This window comes from Sceloporus occidentalis, unplaced genomic scaffold (genome assembly GCF_023333645.1).
Source record: "Sceloporus occidentalis isolate IW3139 unplaced genomic scaffold, rSceOcc1.0.p SCAF_31, whole genome shotgun sequence".
NCBI classification, from domain to species: Eukaryota; Metazoa; Chordata; class Lepidosauria; order Squamata; family Phrynosomatidae; genus Sceloporus; species Sceloporus occidentalis.
The window spans coordinates 6389100-6416008 of NW_028317011.1; the positions used below are offsets into that span (position 1 = coordinate 6389100).

Below are 26909 nucleotides of genomic sequence, written 5' to 3' on the forward strand. Positions count from 1 at the left end.
ATGACAACCCTGCAAAACCCTTGGCGCCAGGAAGTGGGTTCTAATCGCCATGGTGACCTGGCGCCCGGGGTTTCTCAAGCCCTGAAGTAATAGTTGCGAGCTAGCTTCATAGTGACTGTCACTGACTTGCAGGGCTGCTACCTGCCAGTTCTAATGTGATGGTAGGGGAACATAGGTGTGAAAAGGGTTAAGGGAACAAACAGCCCACAGGCTCACTGTCGCTTTCCCTGCAAGGCACAGAGAAACTATATACCTTAACACAGACATGTTCACCCTGTAACCCCAAAAACATGTTATTTGAACCACTCAAAGTACAGAAAAAAACATAATTAAAAAGGTATAGTGTCCAAATTATGGCAATATGATAACCCCAGCTCACTGTGCACTGGTTCATCATTTTTTTGTTACTTACAACAGGGCTCAACAAACTCCAGGGGCCTGGTCGCCATGACGACTAGAAACCACTTGGGTTTTGGGTATGGTGTTGTGTATGTTACAGTATGGTATTAGTATATGGTGTTAGCATAGGTGTACATGAGTGTAAAATGTTAGCGTGTGTTACTGTACAGTGTTAGTGTTTGCGAGCATAAGATGTTAGCGTGTATAATTGTAAGAATAATGGTGAAACATACAAGCTTGAGTCTTTATGGCACAAAATACCCCTTGTCGTGAAAGGGTTAACTTCAGCACTGGAGAAAGGTGTGTTTTATGTTGTATTGTCCCAATAAATATATTTTAACTGCAGACCAGGGGGTAATAAATGAACATAAAAACATTATTGGTGAAGGAAAAAACTTGTCGACCCCTCATTTACAATGAAAATGCTAATCTTATAATAACAATTTTTTCTTCTTTTAGTATTGTGTTATGGGTAGGAACATCAAAATGAATGTCTACAACGAACAAGAAACTTCTTATGTATAACTGTAGCTTCTCCATGCCACAGCCTTAGATGTAACATGCCAGAAAACCAAGCGTCTAATGCGTAAGTAATTCCATAGATTTTTGTTAGTCTACTCCTGGGATTGCATCTGCCTGCAGTACACCAATATAAAATGATTATACTATACTTTTATTTCTATAAATATGTTTATATACTTTACGTTGAATCCTATTTTTTTTAAATGCCAAATATTCAGGTAAGCATTGCTTTGGTTTTGCATTTCCTCTTGTTGAAGTGGGATTACTTTCATGTAGACTTCATACCATTTTTCTCACCTTAATTTTTTGTCATAACACAATAGCATAAAAAATTACATTATTTAGGACACCCTAAATCAAATAGTGATTTTCATTGCCATGTAACATCGAATTGATATAATTCACCAAAGTAGTATATTTGAAGGTCATCAGGAATATATAAGTTTTTTTTGTGGGGGTGGTGGGGTGGGCTGGAACTTCCCTTTTAAGATTGGTGTCTGTCAATTACTTTTTTATTGTCCTTGACCTAATCCTCTCCATATTTTTCTTTAGCAGGCTGCAGCTGCATGACAAAGGTAGGCAAAATGAACTGTTGCTATGTTTCTCACTTAACCTGCTTCTACATTTATCATGCTATATTCATCCATTTATTCTTATGTTTCTGAGTAGTGTTGTACACTGCATGGAAAGGACAGTTATACATCCAGGACCAACTAGTGTGTGATATAGCACTCCAGTCACCTTCCAGTTACTGTATTCCAGCGCTGGTGTAAGTATTTGGGGTGAGATATTTTTATTAATTTACCAATGGTTCTTATCAACTTAAAAAGTCTAACACGCAAATTGTGTTTCTTCTCCTCTGCTTCTTGGATGTGTGTATTGAGCTTTTCTTGAATCTAGTTAAACTATTTGAAATGCCTAATGCATTTAAAGTGAAAACAATAATTTTGATTGCATATGTGGGTTAACTAAGTGAATGGAAAACAACATGAAAAAAAGTTTTACATCTCAAAATTAAATCTGTTTCTGTTAGTTACTCACAAATAAAACTGGTCAGTTGCACTTTTCTGGAATACAGGTGAGTGAGGGATCAAATGGGATAAGAAGGTATAGCTATATAATTCAATATAACTTTTAAATAAAACATCGTATAGGGCCCTTTCAGAAGACCACTGTCCAGTAATGAGTTCAAATAATACCCGTTTACTTAACCTTATTTAATACAAAATGAAAGACAAAATTATTGCTTGAACATTATTATGAATTTGAGATATTTTGATTGAGCTCTTTTTACCCAAGCTGAGATATCAAAGAATCCTGTGATCTCTTGACAGCACGCATGTTGTGTTGTCTCCATAATATCCATTACATTGTTTCTGTGTATTTAAAACACGCAATAGAAAGTATACTCTTGCAGTAATACAGTATATTATATTATATGAAACGATGATTCCTTATTGCATATGAAATATACTTCAGTAACGCAAGTATTTTAGTTTGTTTTTTTTTGTATGCGCGGAGCACTGACATATTTCTTGAATCCATGTCTATATATCTAAACTACCGGTATACGTTTACCAACTTCCTTTGTCTGTGCTTTCAATATCTTGTATGCTCATTACATCTGGCCTGTGGCAATAAGCATGGCAGAAGATTTGTGTGCATTCTAAAATCTGAAATGTAATTAAACTTGTATATATTTTTAACTTAAATGCAGTGTACCATACACACTCACCTTCTCACTCACACACTTGCTTACCTTCTCACTCACACACTTGCTTACCTTCTCACTCACACACTTGCTTACCTTCTCACTCACAGCTTTCTCACTTTAACTGCATTCTTTTGCTCCAAAGGACCAATCCTCCCCTTAAATTGCTCACTAAGAACCATACAGATGGTAACATATGATAACACTTTATATCTATTCTTTTTTTTACACATGCAGGTCAGCGAAGCTTCATATTAAAGAAGTAATCAGATTGCATGACCTGAGAAAAAAATTACCACAGGGCATATTTGAGAACACAGATTTCACAGGGCAGGAAGGTAAATGTGTGTATACAAATATTAATATATATATGTATATATATATGTATGTGTGTGTGTATATATATATATAATATACAATATTATAACTGAAATTGTATATCAAGCTAATCGTAATATTATCTCCTATTTTATTAACCTGTATTAACACATCGGGCCAGATACAGATCTGTGCTAACGCATTGCCAGTTAAGTCCATTAAGTTCAAACTTTGTCATAACAGATTGGGGGGTGTATTTATCAGCATGCGTTTCAGTTTTAACCTAGTGAATTTACCCATCTATTATGCAAGGCAGCCCAGTGACACACTCAGCACGCTCGCCACTTCTTGTATGTTAAACTTTCTCTCCATTATGCTTTTTGAAGTCAAACCTAATACACTCTTGAAAACCTTATTTAATGAAAAAATATTTTTTTCTAGGGAATGTTAGACTTATCATGTTTGATCATAACTAAATGGCATTAATAACTACAGCTATAGATCATACATACATATATACATAAATTATATTAAAAAAAATGTTTAAAAACTGATAGTATGCCTTAATTTCATGTGGTAATTTTTCTTTCTCTTTAGTATGTTGTGAAAATGTCTACTACAGCTTTTATCAAGTGTTGACCTCTAGTGTCTCTGGAAGTTGGTTAGGCAAGTTACAAATATGGATGCAAGATAAAGACCTGGTAAGGGTAATATTACCTGTTTTGACAGTAGTGAATTATGATTTTTGTCCGGGCAAAGGGTCGTAGCTACTTTTTTTTTTTTTTAGTATCCTTATCAATGATTTCCTTATCAATGAGCCTGCACACGTGGTAATGTAGGACATTTTGTTCCTGCTTTCCTATGAGCGTTTGTGAGGTCAAGCACAGATGTTAGATGACCTGGCTCGCAATATGCGTTCTAATTCATCCCAAACATGGAGTTGAGGTCAGTGCTCTGTGCAGACCACTTGAGTTCTTCCACACCAAACTTGTCAACCCATGTCTTTATGGGCTTTGCTTTGTAAACAGGGGCACAGTCATGCTGAAACAGGAAAGGGCCTTCCCTGGTGCCACAAAGTTGGTACCATACAATTGTCTAAAATGTTTTTGTATGCTGTAGCATGAACATGTTCTTTAGTGGAGGGCTAGTCCAAACCCTAAAAAAAGGCCCAGACCACAATTCCTTCTCCACCAAACTTTACAGTGGATCCATTCTGGTAGGTATCGTTCACCTGGTGTCCACCAAATCCAGATCCATTGGACTTCTGTATAGTGAAGCACGATTCATTGCCCCAGAGAACGCGTTTCTGCTGCGCCAGAGTCCAGTGGTAGTGTGTGATGAAGTGATTTTACACACACCATGCTTCAGCACTCGACATCTGCGCTCTGCCAGGGTAGATCTAGCAGGGAAGAAATTTCCACAAGATACAAGAGAGATCACCAAGGTGATCTCTAGCCATGTTGGGAGCAATGCCACAAAAGAAGAATTAAGAAATCACAAATAATAAAATCTATAACCAATATGCCATAATGCCTCACAACTAGAAACATAATTAAACAAAAAAAACCATCCAAACTGGTTAGAAATTAAAAATAGGGTAATATTAAAGAGTCGCGTGGCCATCCAAAACAAAAAAGTATGGTCTGCTAAATATGGAAAAATAGGAATAATGGCAAAAAAACAAAGTGCATGAAAAGCCCTAGTCATGGAGGGGTTAACTTTTTTTTCTTTCTTTTTGGATGGACTTACATCTGTTGAATGCATACTGAGTTAAAACGAAACTATCGGTAGTTCAATTAGTGTATCTGGGATGAGCTCAGAAACAGAAAGTGAAACTGTTAAGCGCTTTCCGATAAGAACTGTTAAACGGTCACATAAGAAGCATGCAATACTAGAAACCTTATTCATGTTCTTTATGTATTCACTATCTCAGACCTATGTGTGGCCACGCAAAATTGCAGATTACAGTGCATAAAATCTACTCCACAACTTCACATATGTACAATAAACGCAACACAACTATGTCCCATTTTGCATGTAAAATAATAAAAACTTTCTGCCTCCTGTTACTCAAACCTTGCTTTACACATTAAAACTATTTCAACATCCAAACTCACACTGCAATAAATCTTCATCTATGAGTGTCAAGTACCTTGCTGAAATCTAGACTCTAACCTATTTTTTTATTTATTTATTAATAATAGACCAGTTTGCCAAGATCTCCTTGCAGTAAACATGTTCTGTGTCTGATCTTCAAACCACTTACATCTAGATATTTAGCCGTCCTTCCATGGTTCTTCAGATCAAATGGTGGCCGTACAGATCCAAGAGTCTAGTTTCTTGATACATCCATAGGAAGAGGCGTATAAATTAAGTGAAGAGTTACAAAATCAGGAAACATCTTTTTTTTCGACAGTAACCCTCTTGTATGTTCTCTTTTCCCCAAACATCAGAGCAATGAATCCTCTGAAACCCCTTTCTTTTGTGTAACAGATCTAGATTTCACTTTCAGTTTCAAATGGAAAGTGAAAATACATATGCTCTGTAACCCTTTGCATTTTTTATCATTTTGCATATGTTGTTCAGTTTTACTTTGCTTTCTTTTTATCTTATTTCTATGATATAAATATATAACTAATTTACAGATTAATGCATTATTATAGTAGTGCATTATACACTCTTACTGTGCAGTGTATATAATGTATGTAGTTTTATCAGTCCTTTTTGGACAGCCTGTGTATAAAATTACTAGATATTATGTCTACGCTTTTCTCCACGAGATCAGCACTCAATGAGTCTCACTTAAATGCATTAAGGGTTGCAGAATTTAGGAGCCAGACTGATATGCTGGAGCGGAGCCTACTTACACAGTTAGAACAGGGTTGACAAATATGGTTTGGAGCTAGTATCCAGCTTTTGTTTTTCTTCCCCAATCATGAATTTATTTTTATATATTACCCTTTGGACTGTAGTTACAGGATGTTTATTGGGGCAATACGATATGAAACGCACCTTTTCTTCAGTGCTGCATCGTTTTGTACAGTACAGCAGACGCAAGCCTGTATGTTTAACCATTATTCTTACACTTACACACACACTAGCACCATACAGTAACAGACACAAACATGCTAACGTTGTATTCTCACAAACAGTAGCACATTATGGTAACATGCATGCTTACATACCTTATACTATAATCTGACATATGCACTAATGCTAATGTCATACTGTAACATACACCATACACACTAATGCTGCACACACTATCCAACAACATACATATATAAAACCACACACTCTGCACACATACACACTGTCTGGCACTACAATACAGTAGACATACCGACTTTAGCACTATATATACATATACACACAGACCGATGCTACAGTATGCACATACATACACTTCTTCCCCCTAACCTCGTAGAGATCGGCCTATCTTTAGAAGACAGGCAATCTGTTCTACCATAGAGATGAACTGGAGAGCCATTTAGAGCAATAAACTTCACTGTGTTAAAGGCATAATGCAAATTTATTTTTAAGCGAGTCCTTTTATGCAAAACTTGCGTATTCAATATGAGATACTAATGGAAGGCTTTGAGAACATGGCCCCTTCAACATTTCCTAGGCACGTTGCAGATATCATTGGCAGTCGAGCCCTGGCAAAGCCAAGTGTCACCCTGGTTGGTCCAAAAATTGATTTGTTGTTTTTAAAATCCATGAACTGTTAAATGCATAGGGAGCATTAAAATTGTTTTTTTTTTATTTGTCTACTTGTAGGCAGTCATCAAGTTCATAAATGACCAAGGGTTTCTCATTTTGATGCCAGCCACTGTATTCCATTCCAGCAAAGGTAATTGTTTTGTTGAGATAAAGTAATAAAAAAATAATTGGACTTTCATAAAACATACGCCTTTTTAAATCTGTTGCAGATCTGAGTCAGAGCCATACCTCCAGTCTCTGCGCCCTGTTTTTATTTCCTCGTACACAGTCATTAGGCAAGACAGGTAAATAAATGTAAACCATTTTTTGTTTTACGTTGGGCGGGGGGGGGGATAAATATTACTCCGCATCAGTTGTATAGTTTACGCTTGGGTATGTGTACTAAAAATGATGTATGTTTAAATAGACACTCCAGTGTCCCATGCAGCTTCACCATCAAAGAAGGTACTTTAATATGCATTCTTCAACCTATTAAAAATGATAATAATTAATTTCCTTCTTCAAGAGATGCTACAGTGCCCCTCCCATGGTGCTATTTTGTTGCCACTGATTGGGTGCTTGAAGCTGAATTGTTGACATAGAAGACAGGATTTTTTTGTTTTCACACCTAAAGAGTAAAGTACACTTTGTTAGAATCTACATACACAAAAGCAAAGATTGCATCAGTTTATTTTCTATACCTTTATTTCTTGTTACAGAAAGAGAAGAATGTGAAAATAAGTTTACCAAAAAAGAACTTTCTCTAAAAGTAACAAGACTGTTGCCAGGTCTTCAGTATGCCATTAGGGAGGCGAGCCATTCACATCATGAGAATGAACATTATCCGGATGCCTTGGTAGAACGATATTTTAAAAGGCATGCCCTTCCCCAGAGGAAAAAGGACACCCTTCTAGAGATTGAAAGACATCTTGGGGACACTCCACCTCTTTTAAATAATTTCCCCAGTGATGAAACAAGCGACTGTGCACAGGAAAAGTGCAAACCAACGGCCTTTGCCCAACTGAAGTCTTACTTTTCATCCCCTGTTAATTTCTGTATTTCACTGCTAAAAGCATATACGCTTGTTACAGAAAAACTGTCCAACTCTAATGATAATACTGTCTCTAGGGCTGCAGGTGTTAACGACGCCTTAGAATCTAAGCTGTCTTTAGAAGCCGATATTAAAGTTGAAGCTGAAATTGCGGATGTACCAAAGGGAAAAGGACACTTGCACCAAAGCAAAAAGAAAGCAAGCGTAGAAATCCAATCTAAAAAAGGCATAAGTAAAAGTTTACAGAACACAACTCTGTTGCGCTCTGAGGGAAGAGAGGACGCTGAAAAATCTGCCAGCACTACAAGCAAAACAATGGTTAAGCTTGCCAGTGTAGACTACTCACAGAGAAGAAAAAGAGGTATGTTTTTTTCAGGTTAATGTCTTTTTAACCACAGTTTATCTGATGGTGGACATCTTTGGTCTCTGTAACCAATGTGGTCTAATTTTAATATAATAGTTGTATTTTGCATCAAATATTTGCCTAATCTGTGAGCCTTTCTGCTACTTATAATTGAGTGTCTATCTGGGACTGTGTTGATATCTTTGACCTTTTAATATCAGTGTTGCCTGCAGCCCTAAACAGAGATCTAAATGCCTTTGTGATATCGGTGTATGCCTAAGAATTTTTGGTATTAAAAAACTCATCCCTATGTTCTTTCAGGAGCTGAAACACTTACTGCTGAGTTTGTGCAGGAAAAACAGGACATACTCACAGAGACAACAGCTTCTGAAAAGAGGAGAAAAAACGAGCTCCCTTCCAGGATAATGCCAGCACAAACACGAAAAAGAACAGGACATCAAGACCAACCTACTGCGTCTGCTAGACCTCAAAAACGCAAGGCTTCACAACTTGGTAACATGTCAAATTCTTATAACATTTTTGGTTACAGTGGACCTACGAGCCAAAAACTATTTAAGTATTTATCTAATAGTCTTGGAATAATACTATGATGTGCCTTGCATAACAAACATTTATATAGCCATCTAATTCTATACCAGGTTATTTGTTATACTGTATTTTTCTCATAGATAATCTAGCAATCCAAAATCTGCCTAATATTAAATAACAGTTCTAATGTCCAATTACCGTATTTGCTCGATTATAAGATGAGGTTTTTTCCCCAGAGCAAATGCTCTGAAAAATACCCCTCGTCTTATAATCAGGGTCGTCTTATAATCAGACCTCAAATAGGTCTGATTATGAGACTAAGATCCAGATCCCCTGCAGCGATGCAGGGGACCTGGATCCTCCTGTGTTATGCCCCCCCACTTACCGGTGCTTAGTCTGGGCAGCGTGCAGCGGACGTTGTCTACGGGAATCGGGTAGAGCTCTACTCGCTGCCCGGACTAAGCACCAGGGAGTCAGATGCAGGGCACCTGGAGCCTTCCCCGCAACTTACCGGTGCTTCTGAGTCCCCGGTGCTTAGTCCGGGCAGCGTGTAGAGCTCTACGCGTACACAACTTCCGCAAGTTGTGTACGCGAATCACGTAGAGCTCTACACGCTGCCCGGACTAAGCACCGGGGACTCAGAAGCACCGGTAAGTTTGGAGGAGAGAGGGGAAGGGAGTGTTAAACGGGGGGGCATAAGGCATTTCTGGAGGCAGAGTGCTCTGTGAAATGCCTTTTAACCCTCTATACTCCACTCTGCCTCCTGAAATGCCTTATACCTCCCTATATGCCACTCTGCCCCGTAATATGCCTTTTAACCCCCTAAATGCCAGAGTGGCATATAGGGGTATAAGGCAATTCTGGAGGCAGAGTGGCACATATGGGGTCAAAAGGCATATCATGGGGCACAGTGGCATTTAGAGGGTTAAAAGGCATATCATGGGGCACAGTGGCATATAGGGGGTATAAGGCATTTCTGGGGCAGAGTGGCAAGCCAGGGGGCTGATGTGCATACCTGGGGGGGCAGGTTGTAAAAAAAGGAAATAAAACAAAAATATTTTTCTCAAACAATTGTTCACATAGTTTACATGAATTAACATTTACTTGTAAAACTTTTTTCCTATATGGTCGTCTTATATTCAGGCTTTTTCTTTTTTCCTAAATTAATATTCAGATTTTGGGGGGTCGTCTTATAATCGAGCAAATACGGTAATTGGAATAATGTGCAAATTGATTCACGAAGTTCATGCGTATGTGGTCTCTGACGCTGTTCTACCAATAGAAGCCAATGAATGTAGATGAACCCATATAGAATGCAAGTTCTCCAGAACACCGTGCTCTCAAACAAGGACTTTCCGTTCCAGCAGATGATTCAACTTGATTAGAGGAAATATGTAACTCCAACGCACGCATTTACATAAAAGCAATCAATACACTTATGTCTGTTTGAACAAAAAGACATACCAGCAGCCACCAAACACTACAGATTCACCGAGCCGTAGTTTATCGTAACTTACAACAACAAAAAAGTTACATCTCTTAATTAATTTGGGTTGCAGGTTTAAAAAATAGCAACCAAAAATGATGCCACTAACACTTTGGTGTTCAACTGCTAGGCCTAGCTGAGACTGCTGTAGATACCTCTTCCTCTCATTGTCAACCAACTTGGTTGTTAGTGTGGACCCTATGTGACCACCGCGTTTCCCATACATAGTGGCACTCAGACTGCTCCTCTTTTTATTGATTAACCCAAACAACAAAACCATCCACTGCTACCCAACAGAAGTCGTGCGTGTTTACGTCTACATCCGAAACTTGCGTTATAGGTAGAAGCTTTACGTTTACACTTAAGTGCCAAGGCTATAGTCCCAACTCTTCAGATTTTGAAAATGTCTAGTTTTCAGTCCTAGAAACAGCAAAACAAATGTTAAAATTGTACGCGAGTATACCAAAATCAAAATAAATACCAAATATTTGAGATTTTTCCACTAGCTAAGTATAATTATATTAAGTGGCGCTGTGAAAAAATTTACATTCATTTAAAATGTGTTGGGGGTTTTGCTGTAAATCTTTTCTTTTCCAATTCCCTACTTAGCTAATGAAAATGAACTGTCTGTGTCTAATACCAAGTCGGAAAGCCCAAGAAAACCCGCAGAGGTAGCGCTGAATTCTAAAAAGTCTAAGCCGAGAAAATTGAAACGTGAGCCATGCAACTCATCTAACGATTTAAAGGATGCACCTGAGCAAAACACCAGGACGTCATTACGTTCTCCTGATTCTCCAACAGCAAATATCTTTGAAAAGAGGATTAACATGTATGAGTCGCATGCTTTAAACCTCTTGGCTGACTTGGCTTTGAACACCATCAGTTTATCTAGTATACTCACTGACCAAGAGAACGGTGTTTTATCAGAGCATATGTTGGCAGAAAAAAAAGACAACCTGGAAAGTGAAATAGCTGGTGTTCACAAAAGTAATCCAGGAACGACTTTCACAACTCCAGTGCCTTGCAGTCCTCCTCATCTTACACCACCCTTGGAACGTGAGTTGGCGTTGGAGACCAAACAAGACCAGCCTGAAAACTGTGATGCCAGCCAGGTGACCGGCACTTTACTGCCCAGTGTGGAAAGTGGTGAAAAACACATCTTATCAAACGTTCATGATCCACTTGCCAAGGCACAGAAGTGTAATAGCGTCACAAGCAAGATTTGTCTTGAGCATTCATACTCCCAGCTTCCTCTAGAAGAAACATTTGCCAGCCCAAGCCCAGTAGAGTCGAATGAGCCTTCTGCAGAGATTGTGCCCAATCCTCCCAGAAACTTGCATTTCCCTAGCGAAGTTGTATGTCTAACCAACGATAATCGGGATCTGTCCTCCGTTGTTAATAAAGAATCACGGACTGTGTTGCAAAATGGGGATAAGTTACTGATTACCTTCAACTGGGAAGCAGAATATAATTTTGAGTCGGACAGCAAATTTACAAGTGATTCCTTGGAGAAGACTATAAATCGAGCTCTGCATGGGTAAGTTTATTTCTGCATTTCTGTATGTATATGGTATACAGTCCACATGGAAGATTTCTTTATAATAATGGTTTCATTATATTATTTATGTACATTTACAGACCATGGAATACTTACTTAAAGGAGAAGGTGGAGGACGTGAAAATAATCCTTCATATGTGGTTAGCGCTTTTTTACAGCAAGTCTAACAAGCAATTAAACAGCAGTTCACGGAAAGTGGTGGAACACAGCAACCCTGCCAAATATGTGTCTATTAATACCATCGTAGACACGTTTGACTTGTATAAATATGTGGAGTTAGGAACAGTTGAAGTTGGGCAGACACCTAAAGCAGGTTCTCTGGATCCCAATGTAAACTTTCCTCTCGGTAAAATAAATAAAGTCAAGAAAGGAAGGTCACTGGCACATACTGCACGCAAATCTGGTGCAAAGAAACAAAGGATTTCGTTAAAGAAAGAGTTAAGTGATGTTGGCGGTGTACTACAACAGGTGAGGTACTTTTCATTTGCTGGTGTTTTGAATATCTTTGCGCTGTTGTATAAAGGAAAGGATCATTGGGATAAAATTGGAAGATCCAGAATCCCAACAGTAAAAAAAAAAAGTTCTATGATATTGAAAGGTGTGGGTGCCGAAGGACACTAACCTATAGACACAGGAAAGATCTTGTCAAAAACCCTATTAGAGTCCCCTAAATTGATGCCTTACGTATGTTGTCTATCCCAATAAAGTGGAGATGCGTGTCGTATTTCAAATATAATTAAAAATTGAGTTTATTAATAATTAAAATAAAACCAACTATTTTTAATGCATTCAGTAGACTGATTTTTTTTTATTTTTACAATGTTTTACATGCTGTATTTCAGATTTAATAATTAAGAAAAATAACCCAACAATCCTTTAATGCATTCTGTAGACTGGTCTTATTTATCTTTACAAAATTGACGCCAAATCTCTCTTAGGTGGATTCAGATAAAAGCCCACAAGAGTGTCCAAAAACGTTTGTCAGTTCACGTAAGTTGCAGCAGAAGAGCACTTGTCAAACGGGTCATTTAGCAGCTTTAAATACAAATGCAGTTCATGACAATAAAGAGTCGGCCGCCGAGGAAGACATCAATATCTCTAGTCTGCAGAATCTGCACAAAGCTGAGGTTGTACTTTTAAAAGGTCCAAATAAGAGCAAGCCACGTATCAGCATGACAAAAGCTGCTTTTCTGTCTGATGGACATGAAACACAATTGGAGAGGCTTAACTGCTACTCGGGTTCTCCTAAATGTAAGAACGTACCTGATATCAATAATCTACCTTTACCGGATGTGGGTAAGAGTGCTGATGGGGACCTCAAAACTACGAGACTATCTTTACCGGTTGATGAAGATTATGAACTAGACAAAGCTGTTACGGCCGCTCATTCATCTAAGAGCAAAACTCTGGTACACGTAGAAGAGAATGTCAAAAACTCAGAATCTTTAGTATCCCAAAATGAAAAGGACAAGGCCGAATCAGGAAATGACAATGAATATCCACCTTCAACTGAATGTGAGGTTGAGCCTTTATGTAAAGTAAACATAGACATAAACACTGATGGGAAGCATGACGCTCAAGATGTCTCATTATGGAACACTAAGAATAATGCAGCGGCAACTAACCAGTCTGTCTGTAAAACCAGTTCAAAGATGGACTTGGAGAATGGGATTGATTCCAACTATACTGTTAGTCGTTCCAGTTCTTTGAGTGATGTCGTTCGTGAACCATTGGATATATCCCCCTTTGCCAGTAACTTTTCGAAAAGCGATGGCAAAGCTGAAAATGGGAGCGACATTAACTCTTTTGATATTGTTTCTATGGTTACTGGAAAGGTAAGCATACTCCTTATTGGTGTAGCCTGATTTTAAGTAACAAAAATTTGGAAAGCAAATGTTGTTTGCAGAAAGTCAAAGTAAATAAATAAATAAAAAAATCTTGACCTATACACCAAACATACAAAGACATTTTCAGAGCTTGACCACAGAGTGCAAAACATAGATGTACTGTACATGTTTAAATAAGTTACACAACTTACTTCTTGCATACGTCTGCACCCATATTGCACGCCTAATGTATCCTATTGGGGGCTATAGTTGGAAACGGTCATTCAAAAGTTGAAACATACCATAGAGTTTGGCAGGCAACTGTGACCAAATCCTATGGAAGCTAATTGTTGCATACTAGCTGAATGTATGTATGAGTGCAAGCTAACAAATACTAAAAATTGCGAGTGTGTGTATATATATATGTATATATATATCTATAGTATATACAACTTCTCTTTACAGATATCAACTAAACAAGGAGAGTCCCATATGACAATCGTTACTAAAGAGGATACTGAAGAAGGTAGTGGGGAAAATGGTGACTTAAATCTTAGTGACAACGTTGCTGCAAATTCAGAATCATCTGAGACTATAAAAATGGACGCACCTAACATTCACAAAGGGGCTTCTCTGTGTGAAAGCGAGGAGCCTGCCTTGTCTGTTGCACAGAAAAAAGCTAAGGCTTCTGGACAAGATGGAATAGACTTTAACCCGAACGGGAAAGCATGTGATAATTGTGCAGAGGACTCCATTGGGCCCCAGGAAAATCACAATGACTTTATGGGACAATCCATTATCGCAGTCCAAACGAAAAGTTTTGCAGAAGAGAAACAGGAGGTGAAAAAGCATTTTCTATATTTTTTTGTTTAGTTACATGTCGAATCCTCTGGTGGGATATGTCCGTTAGGTAGTTTGATGCATCTGTAGAACTGTAAATAGAAAGACAAAAGTACTGCAAGTCCATCTCACAAAAGTCAATCTACAAATCCATTAATGGATAAATGAATATTTTTGCATGTTTGCTAAAAGTAGCATTTTGACAATTTACTTTGGGATTTGCTCAAGATGAGTTATCCCAAAACACTTTTCTCAAGGTTTATACATGTCTTTTTTTATTTATTTATTTTTATACATAAATTAATTTAGAACTGGGTGACATTCCATGTGCCTTACCCCCAAATCATCTGCTTTTTGCCTTTTCTAAGAAAATTTAGATAAGTAAATTAACCCTGATTCAATAAGGAAACCAGCTGTTAAATCGGATCTTTCCTAATATCAATTTGCAAAGCTGAACGGTATTTCCTTGAAGTAAAACAGTTTATGATTCATACACCAGAATGTAGCAAGACATTGCTGATTCTTAAGTATAATTAAAGGGAAGATAACTTAATACATACTTTTTGCTCATAGCAGTGCTGATATGTAATAATATTTCTTCTAAATGCTTAATAGGAAAGTGCGTGGATAAAAGAAGTTCAGAACAGTGAGAAATCTGGGATCTCTGAGAAGGATGTGGAACCCCTTGCATCTACCTCAAATGAGGATAAGCCAAGTAATAGTGTCAATGATTATTCGGTATGTGCAAGAGATGGAACAGTTTTTTATTCCACTAGGGTAACCATGATGGAAAAAATAACTAAATATATACTGTATTGGCTCGATTATAGGCCACACCCTTAAAGTTTGGTGCTATTTAAAAAAAAAAAAAATATTTTATGCTGAAACAGTACTTTACCAAATGAACGGGAATACATGTATTTTAACATTGGTATCTATCTAACAGAAATATGGAAAAACAAAACCATTTTAAGGCTCTGCCCCTGCCCCCCTGTTATGCTTTATGCCCCCTGGTATGCCGCTGCTGCCGGCACTTCCGCCAGGGCTTCTATAACGGAGCACCGGCGTGACATAACCTTCTGGTGCTCCACCATAGAAGCCCCAGCGGACGTGTTGGCAGCAAGCGAGGTTGTCTGAGCGCATCGCAGCTATGCTGCGAGGCACCTGGATCCTAACCCATACCAAAAAGGGTATCTCTGTGGAACTAGCGCACTTCTTAGTTGGAAAAGAGTAGTCCAGTAAAAGAATGGGGATTCATAAATGCACAGAATGAATACCCTTACAATATTCTGTTTACATGCAAATATTTCATCATCATAGTTGATGTTTCAATCCTAACACAGTGTGTCTTCATCAGAGCATAGAAATTATAAAAACCAGACTTGATGCATAAAACATTTGTTCTTAGTTACATCTTTTCAATGCTTCTGTGTGCTTACATTACAGATGGATAGAGTAACAAGAGAAGAGCCTGAAATATCAGTTGAGACCTCTTTGGAGCTTCTGTGCCCTGAGATATCTGGGTTAAACACTTCAAGCGTGGAGAAGGAAAATGTAAATTCCATGGAAATAATGGACAATGGTGAAAGTGACCCGTTAAATAAGCTTGAATCTAAAGCATCTCCTGTCGAAAACGTTAGTAATGATGTTCACTGTGTGAAGGCTATGGAGAGGGAGGCTGAGCTAGCTGAGAAAGTAATGTGTCATGATGGACTAGAATCACAAGGAGATGCTGCTTTGATCTCGGACAACACCTCAAAGCTTAGAACTGTCTGTTATCAAAGAAATTATGGAAATGTGTCAAACGAAGAAGTGTTCACAGATAATGAATGTGAAGTCCAGGTGTACTGTTTAAACGAAGAATCAAAGCTACCTGATGTTCTACCAAATAGTGGTCAGGTGGATGCATTCTGTCAGGTAAAGGTTGACGTTATTGAGAGTGGTAAATCAGACAATGGAATTTGTGTTGGAAGTGAAAAGTCTGACGTTAATACATTAACCGAAGAACCCTGCTTCGACAATGGCTTAGTGAAAGATGTCAGCAGTACGGTAGATTCCAATCTGAAGGAGAATATTTCTGATTCCCATGACCGTCATGGGCCACTAGATACCAGTTGTGCAGAAATGAGTAGCAGCTGTGGATCAACGGCAACAGCACCAAGTGAAAATATCATATTAAACGCTGTGATGCTGGATGATGCACATCCAGTATATGCTAAACACGATGAAAATGCAGCGATTGAGTTGGCTGAAAAAATAGTTGAAGATAAGCACACGGAAGTATTCAACCTGAAAGATAGTAATGAAGAACTGACTGAAGTTCATAGTGATAAATGTTATTCTGACATCACTGACGTGTCTGCTGGCTGTACAAGTCCCGATAGAGACAATGCAATCGACGGCAACACGTGTGAGGTGATTATCCTAGACAGCAGTACACCTGAGGAATCACAGTCTCCCGCAGACGCATCTGAGGTGCCTGATCAAAATAAAGGCACATCTCCAACCCAAGGACTATGTTGCGAGAGTATGGCACAAAATATTATCCAGGAACATTCGGATATTTGCTTCATAGCTAGCGCTGCAAGTATAAGCAAGGAACAATATGAACACTGGTCGGAAACTTCACATAAGGACATAACGTTTATCAAACATTATGAGGATCATCAAGAGGATAGAAATGACCCAGGGGGGACAATTAGGATGACACCTCCTAGGGAACTTGATACTTTGTGTCCAAGTTCACCAACTGAAAATATATATATATATGAACCTACCTATGCAAAAAAGCCAAAGTGTTTAGGAAACCAGCGTGATTCTCAATCTGTGTGGGACACAGATGAGTACTCAAGAAGGTACCACAGACGCTCAGATTATCGCTGCTCTAGGAGTTATAGAAATTTCACTATTACTCACAATGCAAAAGACACCAATACAGCCTTACATACAGCACACAGGGACACATGCGTTTCTGGCAAGTCTACCCTGGACAGTTTATTTTTCAATCGAGGGATTATTTCAGATGACCTCACACAAAACACTCTTGATATGGAGCACTTGCGTTTTATTCATAGGTTGAAAGGGGTTTTACGAAATGCCCACGTTGAAAATGTTTACAATGAAACTCCTTGTCATACAATCTTTGGGTCAAGGAGGACTCCTGGTTATTCCAGGCCTGTCAAGAAAGCCAGTCCCCTCCTCATTACAATACATTGTTCAAGCAGGAGAAGAGACCAAAGAAGACATGACAGAGGGCATCCAAGCACCTATTATCCACACACAAGGGATGAAGAAGAACTAGTGGACAGACCTGCATACTACAGTAGAACTTCAGGTACCCAAGTCAGAACATGCCGGACATGGTCACCTTTCCACTTCAGACGGTTAAAGTATGATAACGGATTTGCAAAATCTAACAGTGACATTTCAGGGATACTTAAGGAATGTGTTCAGTCTCATCGGTTAAAGATGAGCAGGGTTAGTTTGGGTAACTCTGCGATGGGGTGTACAGAGAACAGAGAGCTGGCAGATGCGTTCCTACATTCAAGAAAGACACTTGTTCCGGTTTACCAAAAACCTCCAGCTGTTAGGAACATAATTGCAGATGTCTGTAGCAGTCTCCATTATAAGTTACAGAGTGTTGCAAAAGAATGTAACAGAAGGAATCTTGGGTTTTACATCCATGAAACCAATGATGACCCCTTCTTCTCTACGACAAAGGTAACTAAAATATTAACTAACTTTTATTTTGCTTAGGTTCAACAATTATTTTTGTGTGCATAATTGTATGTGTATGATATGGAAATATAACCTGACAAACCAAGGTCCACCTACCCAAGCAATTTCACTGATTGTAGTGGAGGGAAATAAATAATTTTAAGGTTTTTTTTGACAATCATGCCATAATGGTGGGCAGAAAATTCTTCATGGACTGTCACAGAAACTCCTGGAACAAGAGTTCAATGTGTACCAAAAGGCAATCTGTTTTTCTGAAATGTTTACAGAGTACCTGTGGAAATCTCCTCTATAGGTAGGTAGGAACTTCAGTGCTTTGCAACTCTTAAGAAGAATGTTTATCTGTTTTTCTGATATTTTTATTTTATTTTTACTGGAAAATTCCTATTGCCCAGGGATGGAATTTTGGCAACCTAAAATTAGGTCAGCATCTTCTTTTGTAACAGGGAATGTAATAATTTGGCCACAATCCTTACATGCTAAGATAAAACTGTAAGTCTGTTTTCAGAAACTTTTATTATTTGGTCTGAACCATTATTTCACGTGATGTAATGTGATGAATGGTTTGCTTTAAATTATGCATTTTTGAATAGTTTAACCTAGGTTTCCCTAGATAAAGTAGGAAAAGTATTAAAATTGGCCAGGTATTCCAGAGTCAAAAGGTGTCACGTTTCATCTTAAGATAAAGCTTTAAGTATTTGGTGCGGATATTTCCACAGAGTTTGTTGGAGGAGAAAGGCTACACCACGGTGAATTTGCAGCACTTCTGTAACAGTAAGCATGCCGACTCGGATAATCTACTGATTGTTATAAGGAATGAAGATATATCTTCTCATATTCACAAGGTATGCAAAGTGAATTTTAATATCGCTATCTGAAATTCACAGGATTTTATACTTGGAAATCTAAACTGTAACAGTTTGTTAACAATGATGCCAGATCCCCGCAGGAAACCATGGGGATCAAGTTATTCCCATGCAGCTTTAAGAATGGCCTTCTACTATCCCAACAAACAGTATTTTGTTGGACCATTCCATTTGGTTGCTATGGCAGTAACATTTTTCATACTTTGTACCATAATCACATTTAGCAGTGGTGGTTTGTACTTGATGAGTGCCTCTCTAAAACCTTACTAGAGCCCAATAACTCTGGAGACATAGACAATACGTTTGTACATATATCCTTGTGTCCATGCCAGCATAAGTCCGTTGTGTGGACTTATGCTGGCATGGACACACGATACGGTATTTAGAAAACAGGGGTGGTATACCAGTGCATTATAGAGGTCTAGGAGTCTGTGTTCCCACACTGTCTTCACCATTCAGGGCCTGCCCAATGCCCTACTCCTATTAATAAATGATGTTAATGTGTGGGGTAGGATGTCAAACTGTTCTGATGTAACGTGTGAATATAAAGTCCTTAGCTTAGCCTCTGGATAACCAGCATTTCTATAGATTTTTCGTTCTATAACTGAGTTTCTAGAAGACTGGTGGTTGGTTTAATGTGATGAATACACATTACAATAGAAAACTCATGGCCGTTAGAGTGATCTCTGTCTAAATTTGTGTGCAGTAATGGTGTTTCTGTGCATCTCTGCAGATTCCTTGCTTGCTACAGCTAAAGCTTCTCCCAAACGTATCGTTCGCTGGTGTCGACAGCCCAGAAGACATGACAGATTCTCTGTATGAGAAATTGTTGCAAGATGGTGGATTTGTGGTTTCTGATCAATCTGTTTTGGAAACAATGTCCTTAGGTTAGTCTTTTTTTAATTTTCGTGCTTTCTCCGCAGATAACACCAATAATATTCTTTAAACAATGAAGTTTATTATCTTCCTCTTCATACTTACTGAATACTCAGTATTACACAATAAGGCATAGGGGAGCAGAAATAGGTTTCTCGTCTGATTAAGAGTGAGCCCTGCTGATGGTCACCCTGTGGTGAACACATTTTCCTGTGTGCTGAGTTTAAGATTTAATTTTGCACCATGACATCATGAAAAGCTGGTATAAAGGTGAAAACAAAAAAAGTAACAATAATGAAATGTTACACAATTAACAGAGGCCTCTGTATTTATTTACATATTTAGGGACACTAAAAGAAGTTGCTGCAGTGCTGGAGAAGTTGAACCAAACGTCTCCTTGGAAGTGGCTCATTCATTTTAGAGAGAAGAGAAAACTGAAAGAAGATAAAAGGTAACAATCTATCCCCGTGTCTTCATGCACCTTTTTCTGTTCTAACTTGAACCAGAGAACACCCCACTGGTATTTAAATGGATTGAAAAAAAAAAAATGGAGTATGTGTAAGACGGCATCGGTAGAGAGATTATACTTCCTGACATGTCGGAGCATCCAAAGTCTCATTAAAGGAATAACGTGCTTCTTCTGTTAAGCCCCCTGAATGGCACAGACTGGTTGGCCTTAACATGGCTGCAAGATGTAGTAAGGATTAGAAGATGGTTTGGGTGTGTTTCCAGTCTGTCTGTTTAGCGAAGGTATTGCATACTTATATTGGCTGAAAAAAGACATGCGTCTATCAAGTTCAGCCTTTCCCATATCTGTTAATTGCTGTTGATCCAAAAGAAGGCAAAACAATCCACTTTGTGGCTCTTTCCAATTTTGCACAAACTAGGGGGGAAAAAATCCTTCTTGACCCCAGAATGGCAGTCAGATCTCTCCTTGCATCAAGAAGCTATTTCCCCATAACTTAAAAATTATATGCCTGAATATTATGTTTTTGCAAGTATCCATCCAGTTGCTGTTTAAACGTCTGTACAGACTCTGATAAAACTACCTCTGCAGGCAGAGAATTCCACATCCTTATTGTCCTTACTGTAAAAAAACCCTTTCCTCTGCCTTAGACTAAATCTCCTTCCTTCCAGTCTAAATGCATGACCACGTGCCCTATGCATAGTCCTGTATCATCTTCTTATAGTATAACTTTCACTCCAAAGCGTAATAATAGCTCCTGTCTCGCAATATCCAGGTTATTCTATTAGTTGTTTGTAATATTGTTTTGGTTTTTTTACATTGTGTTGCATATAGACTTATTGAGAAAGGAAAACTGTAGTTTGTCCAGCTTTTTGCTATAAGAAACTGCTCAGGTACTGACCAGGTGAAGTTTTGTTTCAACAGAGAGGAATCTGTTTCTCAGATGAAGATGCGGGTGCTGAAATTGCACAAAACAATGAACAATGTTGAAATTCTGCCTTATCACCAGTGTGACTCGCGGTTAAATGGCCATACGGAGAATCTTAGCTGTATGCTTAATCTCCAGGGTCAGCGTATCCATTCAAGGCTTGCAGTGTATTTGACAGGTGATGTTATCTTAAACTTAACTTTCCTGATCTCTTGACCACTTTCACCAAACCATAAAACAATTATTAGTTCCCCTTATAGAATACACGCATATATCACCAACATTCACCCAGACTTCTTTTTTACTCTAGAACAGCATTTTTTATAAGTTCCTATAAGTTCCCTCCTTTGTATCCAACATATTTACAAAATAATTATTTTCAGATTTCTGCATGTTTAAGGAATGACTGAAAAGGCACTTGGTTACCAGTCTGTACCTGAGTGCATCTCTCCCCATGGCAGACAACAGTACTGTCGGCAACGTGCCAACTTTCACTGAAGAAACCTTGTTCTATTAGGAATGGGATAGAAAAAAACATTATTGACAATATATCTGTTTCTCTGTTCTTGGAAAGTAATGGATTTTGGTTTCTTTGTGTAGACAAGCATTGCCCGATCGTAGAGGAGTTGGAGCACAATGGAATCTTGGTGTTTGAGGTTGACACCTTCCTCCGAAGAATCCAGAAACTGGATGCACAGCTTCATGCTTTCTGGTGAGTAACTTAAAGCCCCATCAGCGTCTGCTGCATATACGCTACATATTATTCGTAAAAGGGATTGTATGGAATGGCTAGACATGCCACACATTGTCTGATAACCAGGTACTAGTTACAGTTCATAGGCATTTTATTCAGTGTCACATGCAACCCAAGCAAAGACTTGAATATAATTTTGCCAAACACTACTCTACCCACTCGTACTTACCGTATTGGCTCAGATATAGGCCGCCCCCGTATATAGGCCGCACCCTAAAAGTTTGGTGCTTTTTTAAAGAGAGAGTTTTTTTCTTTAAAAAAGCACCAAAAAAACATGCTACCACTCTGTCCCCCCCCCCCGAGATATGCTGTCACTGTCCTCCCTCCCCGAGATATGCTGCCACTGTCCTCCCTCCCCGAGATATGCTGCCACTGTCCTCCGTCCCCAAGATATGCTGCCACTGTCCTCCGTCCCCAAGATATGCTGCCACTGTCCTCCGTCCCCAAGATATACTGCCACTGTCCTCCGTCCCCTTCCCCCTCCCCCCGAGATATGCTGCCACTGTCCTTCTGCCCCCCCGAGATATGCTGCCACTGTCCTCCTCTGCCCCTCCCCCCCCGATTTACCAGAGCAGACTCCCGGGTGTCTTGCGGGGCCGGCGGGGGACATCTACGCAATACACATATACAACTTCGGGTGCAGGTGCAGAGGTAAAACGCATCGTGCGGACGGTCCGCACGATGCGCTTAGACAACCTCCCGTGCCGGCACATCCCCCCCCCCCCCCCCCCCCCGTGGAAAGTGCTGGCAGGGGAGGCTGTCTGAGCGTATCGGGGAGTAGGATGCAGGTCCCCTGCACCGCTGCGGGGGATCTGTATCCTAACCCCGCTGCCTGCCCGGCGCCCGGGACTGCATGTCCCGGGCGTCGGGCGCTAGACCCCGAATATAGGCTGCACCCCCACTTTAAAGACTTAAAATGGGGGAAAAAAGTGCGGCCTATATTCGAGCCAATACGGTACTTTTTTTTGGCATTGCCTAGACAAGGTATAAAGGAATATTCAGACTCTGCTACACTGGAGCAGTCCGTCCATGTATAATGTGGCTTTTTACAATTTTATGGCCTTTTTCATGTGCTGCAATTATACTATGTGTGTTTCATTATGAGATGTGCGTATACATACTGTAACACATGCCTTCGTTCTGCAGCTCCAATTATTTTAATGTTTTAGCTATATTGTTGGGTTGCAACAGACAAAGTGTGAGTTATTAACCCGGGGAACCGTCTAGATCTGATATGTAGGTATTGGCTATAAAGTGTATTATATGGGGGGGGCTGCATTGAAATATATCAGATAAGATCAAACCTATTAAGTTACCTCTCTGGATCCAACATGGCCTGTAAAAATCCCTTACTGGTGAAATTCCCCAGGATTGGTCTGTCATAATGTCAGTGAGTTAAAATGATTAATTTGGCGGTGTGGGGTTGGTGAGGGAACCCTTTACCACCTTTGGTGGTCTTGCCCCATGATCCAAACTTTTTGGCGTACAGTCTGGAAGGTCATAGAGTTAGTTTGTGCTCCTTACATGCAGTACACACCTGAAACCGTGCTTCTACATCTTAATCCCCTTCCACACGCCGCCTACAAACGCTCTATAACAATTCACTTACTCAATGCGGCAAAAGCAGTTATACTGCAGTTTTGGCAGTCCCCCAATCCTCCACTCTTGAAGGCTTGGCTCAAATGGAGGAATTGCTGTGGTCCTCCAGGGTTAAAGGACATCAACACAATCTGAGATGGTTTTAGTGGCATGACTTTGTATCATCCCCAGGCTTTCGAACCATTTTTGGCGCTTCTAGTTGTCCGCTAACAACTTAGGTGGCATACTCCTCCCCTATACCTCATTTATGTATAGGTCTATTACTGAATGTGTTTATTCTTTTACACGTTACACACACACACACACACACACACACACACACACACACACACACACGTGGCCTTATATTCGACGGCATGGTATTTACCGTTTCTTTTATGGTTTTTATGCTCTCTACATATTCTCCCCCGGTTTGGCTTGTTTTGTTTTATTATCTTGGTTTTGATGATTATCGCATATGGAACTGATTCTCTACGTTGTACAATTTTTCGTCTCATGATCCATGTGATGTATGGAATGTATTGATCTACACGGTATTGCACCTCATTATGTTATGCCCTGCGATGGTACATGTATTTGACTTCTTACCTGCAGATGCTTGTGGCCATGCAACTATCTTGTACTTTAGTCCTCCATTCCGTATTATATGTATTTTTCACACGTATCGTTGATAATCGGTGTATCAATAAACGGAGAATTGAGAAAAAAAAAATTCATCTCACCTCAACCCACCTTACTAAAATTGTATGCTCTTAAAATAATAATAATAATCGTAAAAGGTCTATTATTCTGCTGTACAAAGTACAGAAAATGAAATCTGATTTTTTTGTATTTTAAATACTTTTCCAAAAGGCTTCCATAAAAGCTACTGACGTATACATTGTTTTGCTGTATATGACCGCGTTATCAACAATTACTTCTTGTTCTTTTCCAGATGGTGAAGCATTAAAGATTCTCTTTGATTTCTCAATGATGAAGATACACAATGCTGGGTTGAACAGTTTTGTGTGTGTGTGTTTTTTTGTTTATCCATTTTTTGCTTAATTCTATTATTCTCAATGGTTCAAAGAGTTGTCGGCAATTTATGTGCAGCTACCAAGTCCATAGCAAAAGACACGCAGAAACGATGGGTAACAGACACACACAATCTGAACTCACGCAGCAGTGACAGAACTTGAAATTCGTACAACAACCCATTCTCTTAAAGAGGAAAATGTTATTTTTTAGTAGCTAAATTATTTACTGTTAGATTATTGGGTTATAGTTTTTTTTTTGCAAAGGGTTTATTTTTGTTTAAAATGTAAATCTATGCTTGCTGTTTTTTTTATACAACGTTAATCTATTCTAAACAGCTTTAAAGCAGGATATGAAAGCTATTGTATATTAGAAGGCAGCGTTGTTATATTTTGTAAATGGAATATAAGGAATTCTATTTCAGATACCAGTGTTTTTTCCCTTTTTTTTTTCTGTACAGGAAATTATATAATGAAAGTTGTGGGACAATTATTAGTGTCATTTCCTTATTTAGTAAAACAATTTTATAAATAAAACACTAAGGCTTATCTTCGTTATGTAATAAATGTCTCTGCTGAGCCTTTTTATCACTTAAAGTTACTTTTTTCTTTAATCTCTGGGCTAACTTCCATCTTTCAGTCTAAGGCGTGGTGACAGCATTTCATGCAAATGTTCATGTTATTTCCATCATCCCTTGATATCACTTTGCGATCATTGTATCATGTAGAGACAAAGGAAAAAACAAAGATGCCAAGAGCCAGTCGTTTGTCCAAGTCCGCAAATCAAGAAATGCATCTCTGATATAGGTCAGTCCACTGTACCTCTGTCAACAAAGTCCACCAACGTACAAGTAAAATTGGGGGGCGCATAGCCCAGAAGAGTCCTGTAGAAGTTGCAAGGAGAGTTCTGAAACACCAGTTTAACCTAAAGCCTTGTGGCAAGGAGTGATGTAGTTGCCAGGTTTTTAAAATAATTTCTTTTACTCTCTGGGTGAGACTTAACAGAGAGCCACAAAATATGAAAAAGAAAAGAGCGACTTTGCTGTAAAGAGAGACCTAGGGGGGCCTGAGGGTTTCTGTCCAATGATGCAAGATCATCTTTAGAGCGCGGCTATAAGGATTTGTCTAAGTGGGGCCTGTTTAAGAATATCCCGTGTGATTCTCAAAATTATAAACATGTAAAAGGGAATTTGAGTTTTAGATCTTTCATTGCGTATCGCCACCCAGATCGCCAGAAGGTCTGGATGGTGGCACCTTGGCACAGGCAGTGTACCCAATCGGCGCTTTTGTAGGTGCATTGGGGCACCAAAATGTAAGGGAATTGCTGGATGGGGAAATGTACACCTGATGTAGAAGCTTGTAAAATGTAGCAGGAATTCCGCGTGCTTATTTGTCAATTGCTTTCGTCAAGTCAGAGGTACGCTGATTTGGGCCAGTCAACCAGTGTTTCATGCCCATAAGGATAGGGATGCGGAAAAAACTATAAAGATGAGTGGTGCCTGGGCATGTAGCCTCCCCAAGTTGATCTCAATTAAGTTAATCCAGTCAATTTGTGAAAAATTACTCAATTCAAGAGACAAAACTACAGAGGAAAGGGGTAATATAGATCATGAGGTTCGATGTGATGCTGGCCCTTTATAATGCATAATCAAACCAGTGAGATGTCGGTCTCCTCACCATTATACAGGGTCGGCTAAACAACCAGTGTTGGTCCATTATAATGAATAGCGAAGTGAGGGTGAATGCATCTCAACTTTCTATCTACACAAATGTAAAGGCGGTTTTCAGCTTATATTTAGGGGCAGGGTCCTTGAGTATTTATACCCCCTTCAAGACCCTTGAAGACATTTTGTTCGGGCTTGTTGCTCACCTTTGTGCATTTTGCTGTACCTCGACTGGTCTTTCACACTCCTGAGCATTCCTCTCTCTAAGTGCTTTCAATCCCTTTCATCTGCTCGTCTCGGCACACAGGTGGGGTGAGGGGGGCAACTCGTTTGGGGTTCATATCAAGAGTTGCTGCAGCTCTACGTGTGTCATGGGAAAAAGAGGGGAATCTATCCCCTGGGGGTTTAAGGGTGCTTAATTTGGTTCTAACTTTTGCCACACTAACCTCAAACTTTCCCCCCCAACATTATACAGATTATATATAGGGGGCATTTAACATAAGGTTTCCTTACTACACGGATAAGCCTTCTCTTAGCACACATCCCCAAAAATATAGAATATTTGTCTGTTAAAGAGGCACCCGTCTAACAAAACAATGGCTCGAGAATGTCAAAGCAAGCATGTTAACGCCTTCTGTTTCTATAATCTTTTCTATAACTTTAGTCACATAGAAGCTGAAAAATATGCTTAAAAGGGAAGGTT

The 26909-nt window shown here is 39.2% G+C and overlaps 1 protein-coding gene across 1 annotated transcript; it reads left to right on the forward strand.

Moving 5' to 3' along the window:
- On the forward strand, positions 1-26898 carry LOC149298772 (protein TASOR 2-like). The gene is made up of 16 exons (XM_089487086.1): positions 1-86; positions 2870-2970; positions 3548-3651; positions 6731-6803; positions 7372-8064; positions 8368-8559; positions 10691-11618; positions 11720-12107; positions 12578-13474; positions 13931-14305; positions 14921-15043; positions 15752-18025; positions 18760-18885; positions 19640-19793; positions 21777-21888; positions 26871-26898. Exons 1-16 carry the CDS (start codon positions 1-3, stop codon positions 26896-26898), a joined length of 6654 nt encoding a protein of 2217 aa, XP_089343212.1.
- The last annotated feature ends 11 nt before the right edge of the window (positions 26899-26909 follow it).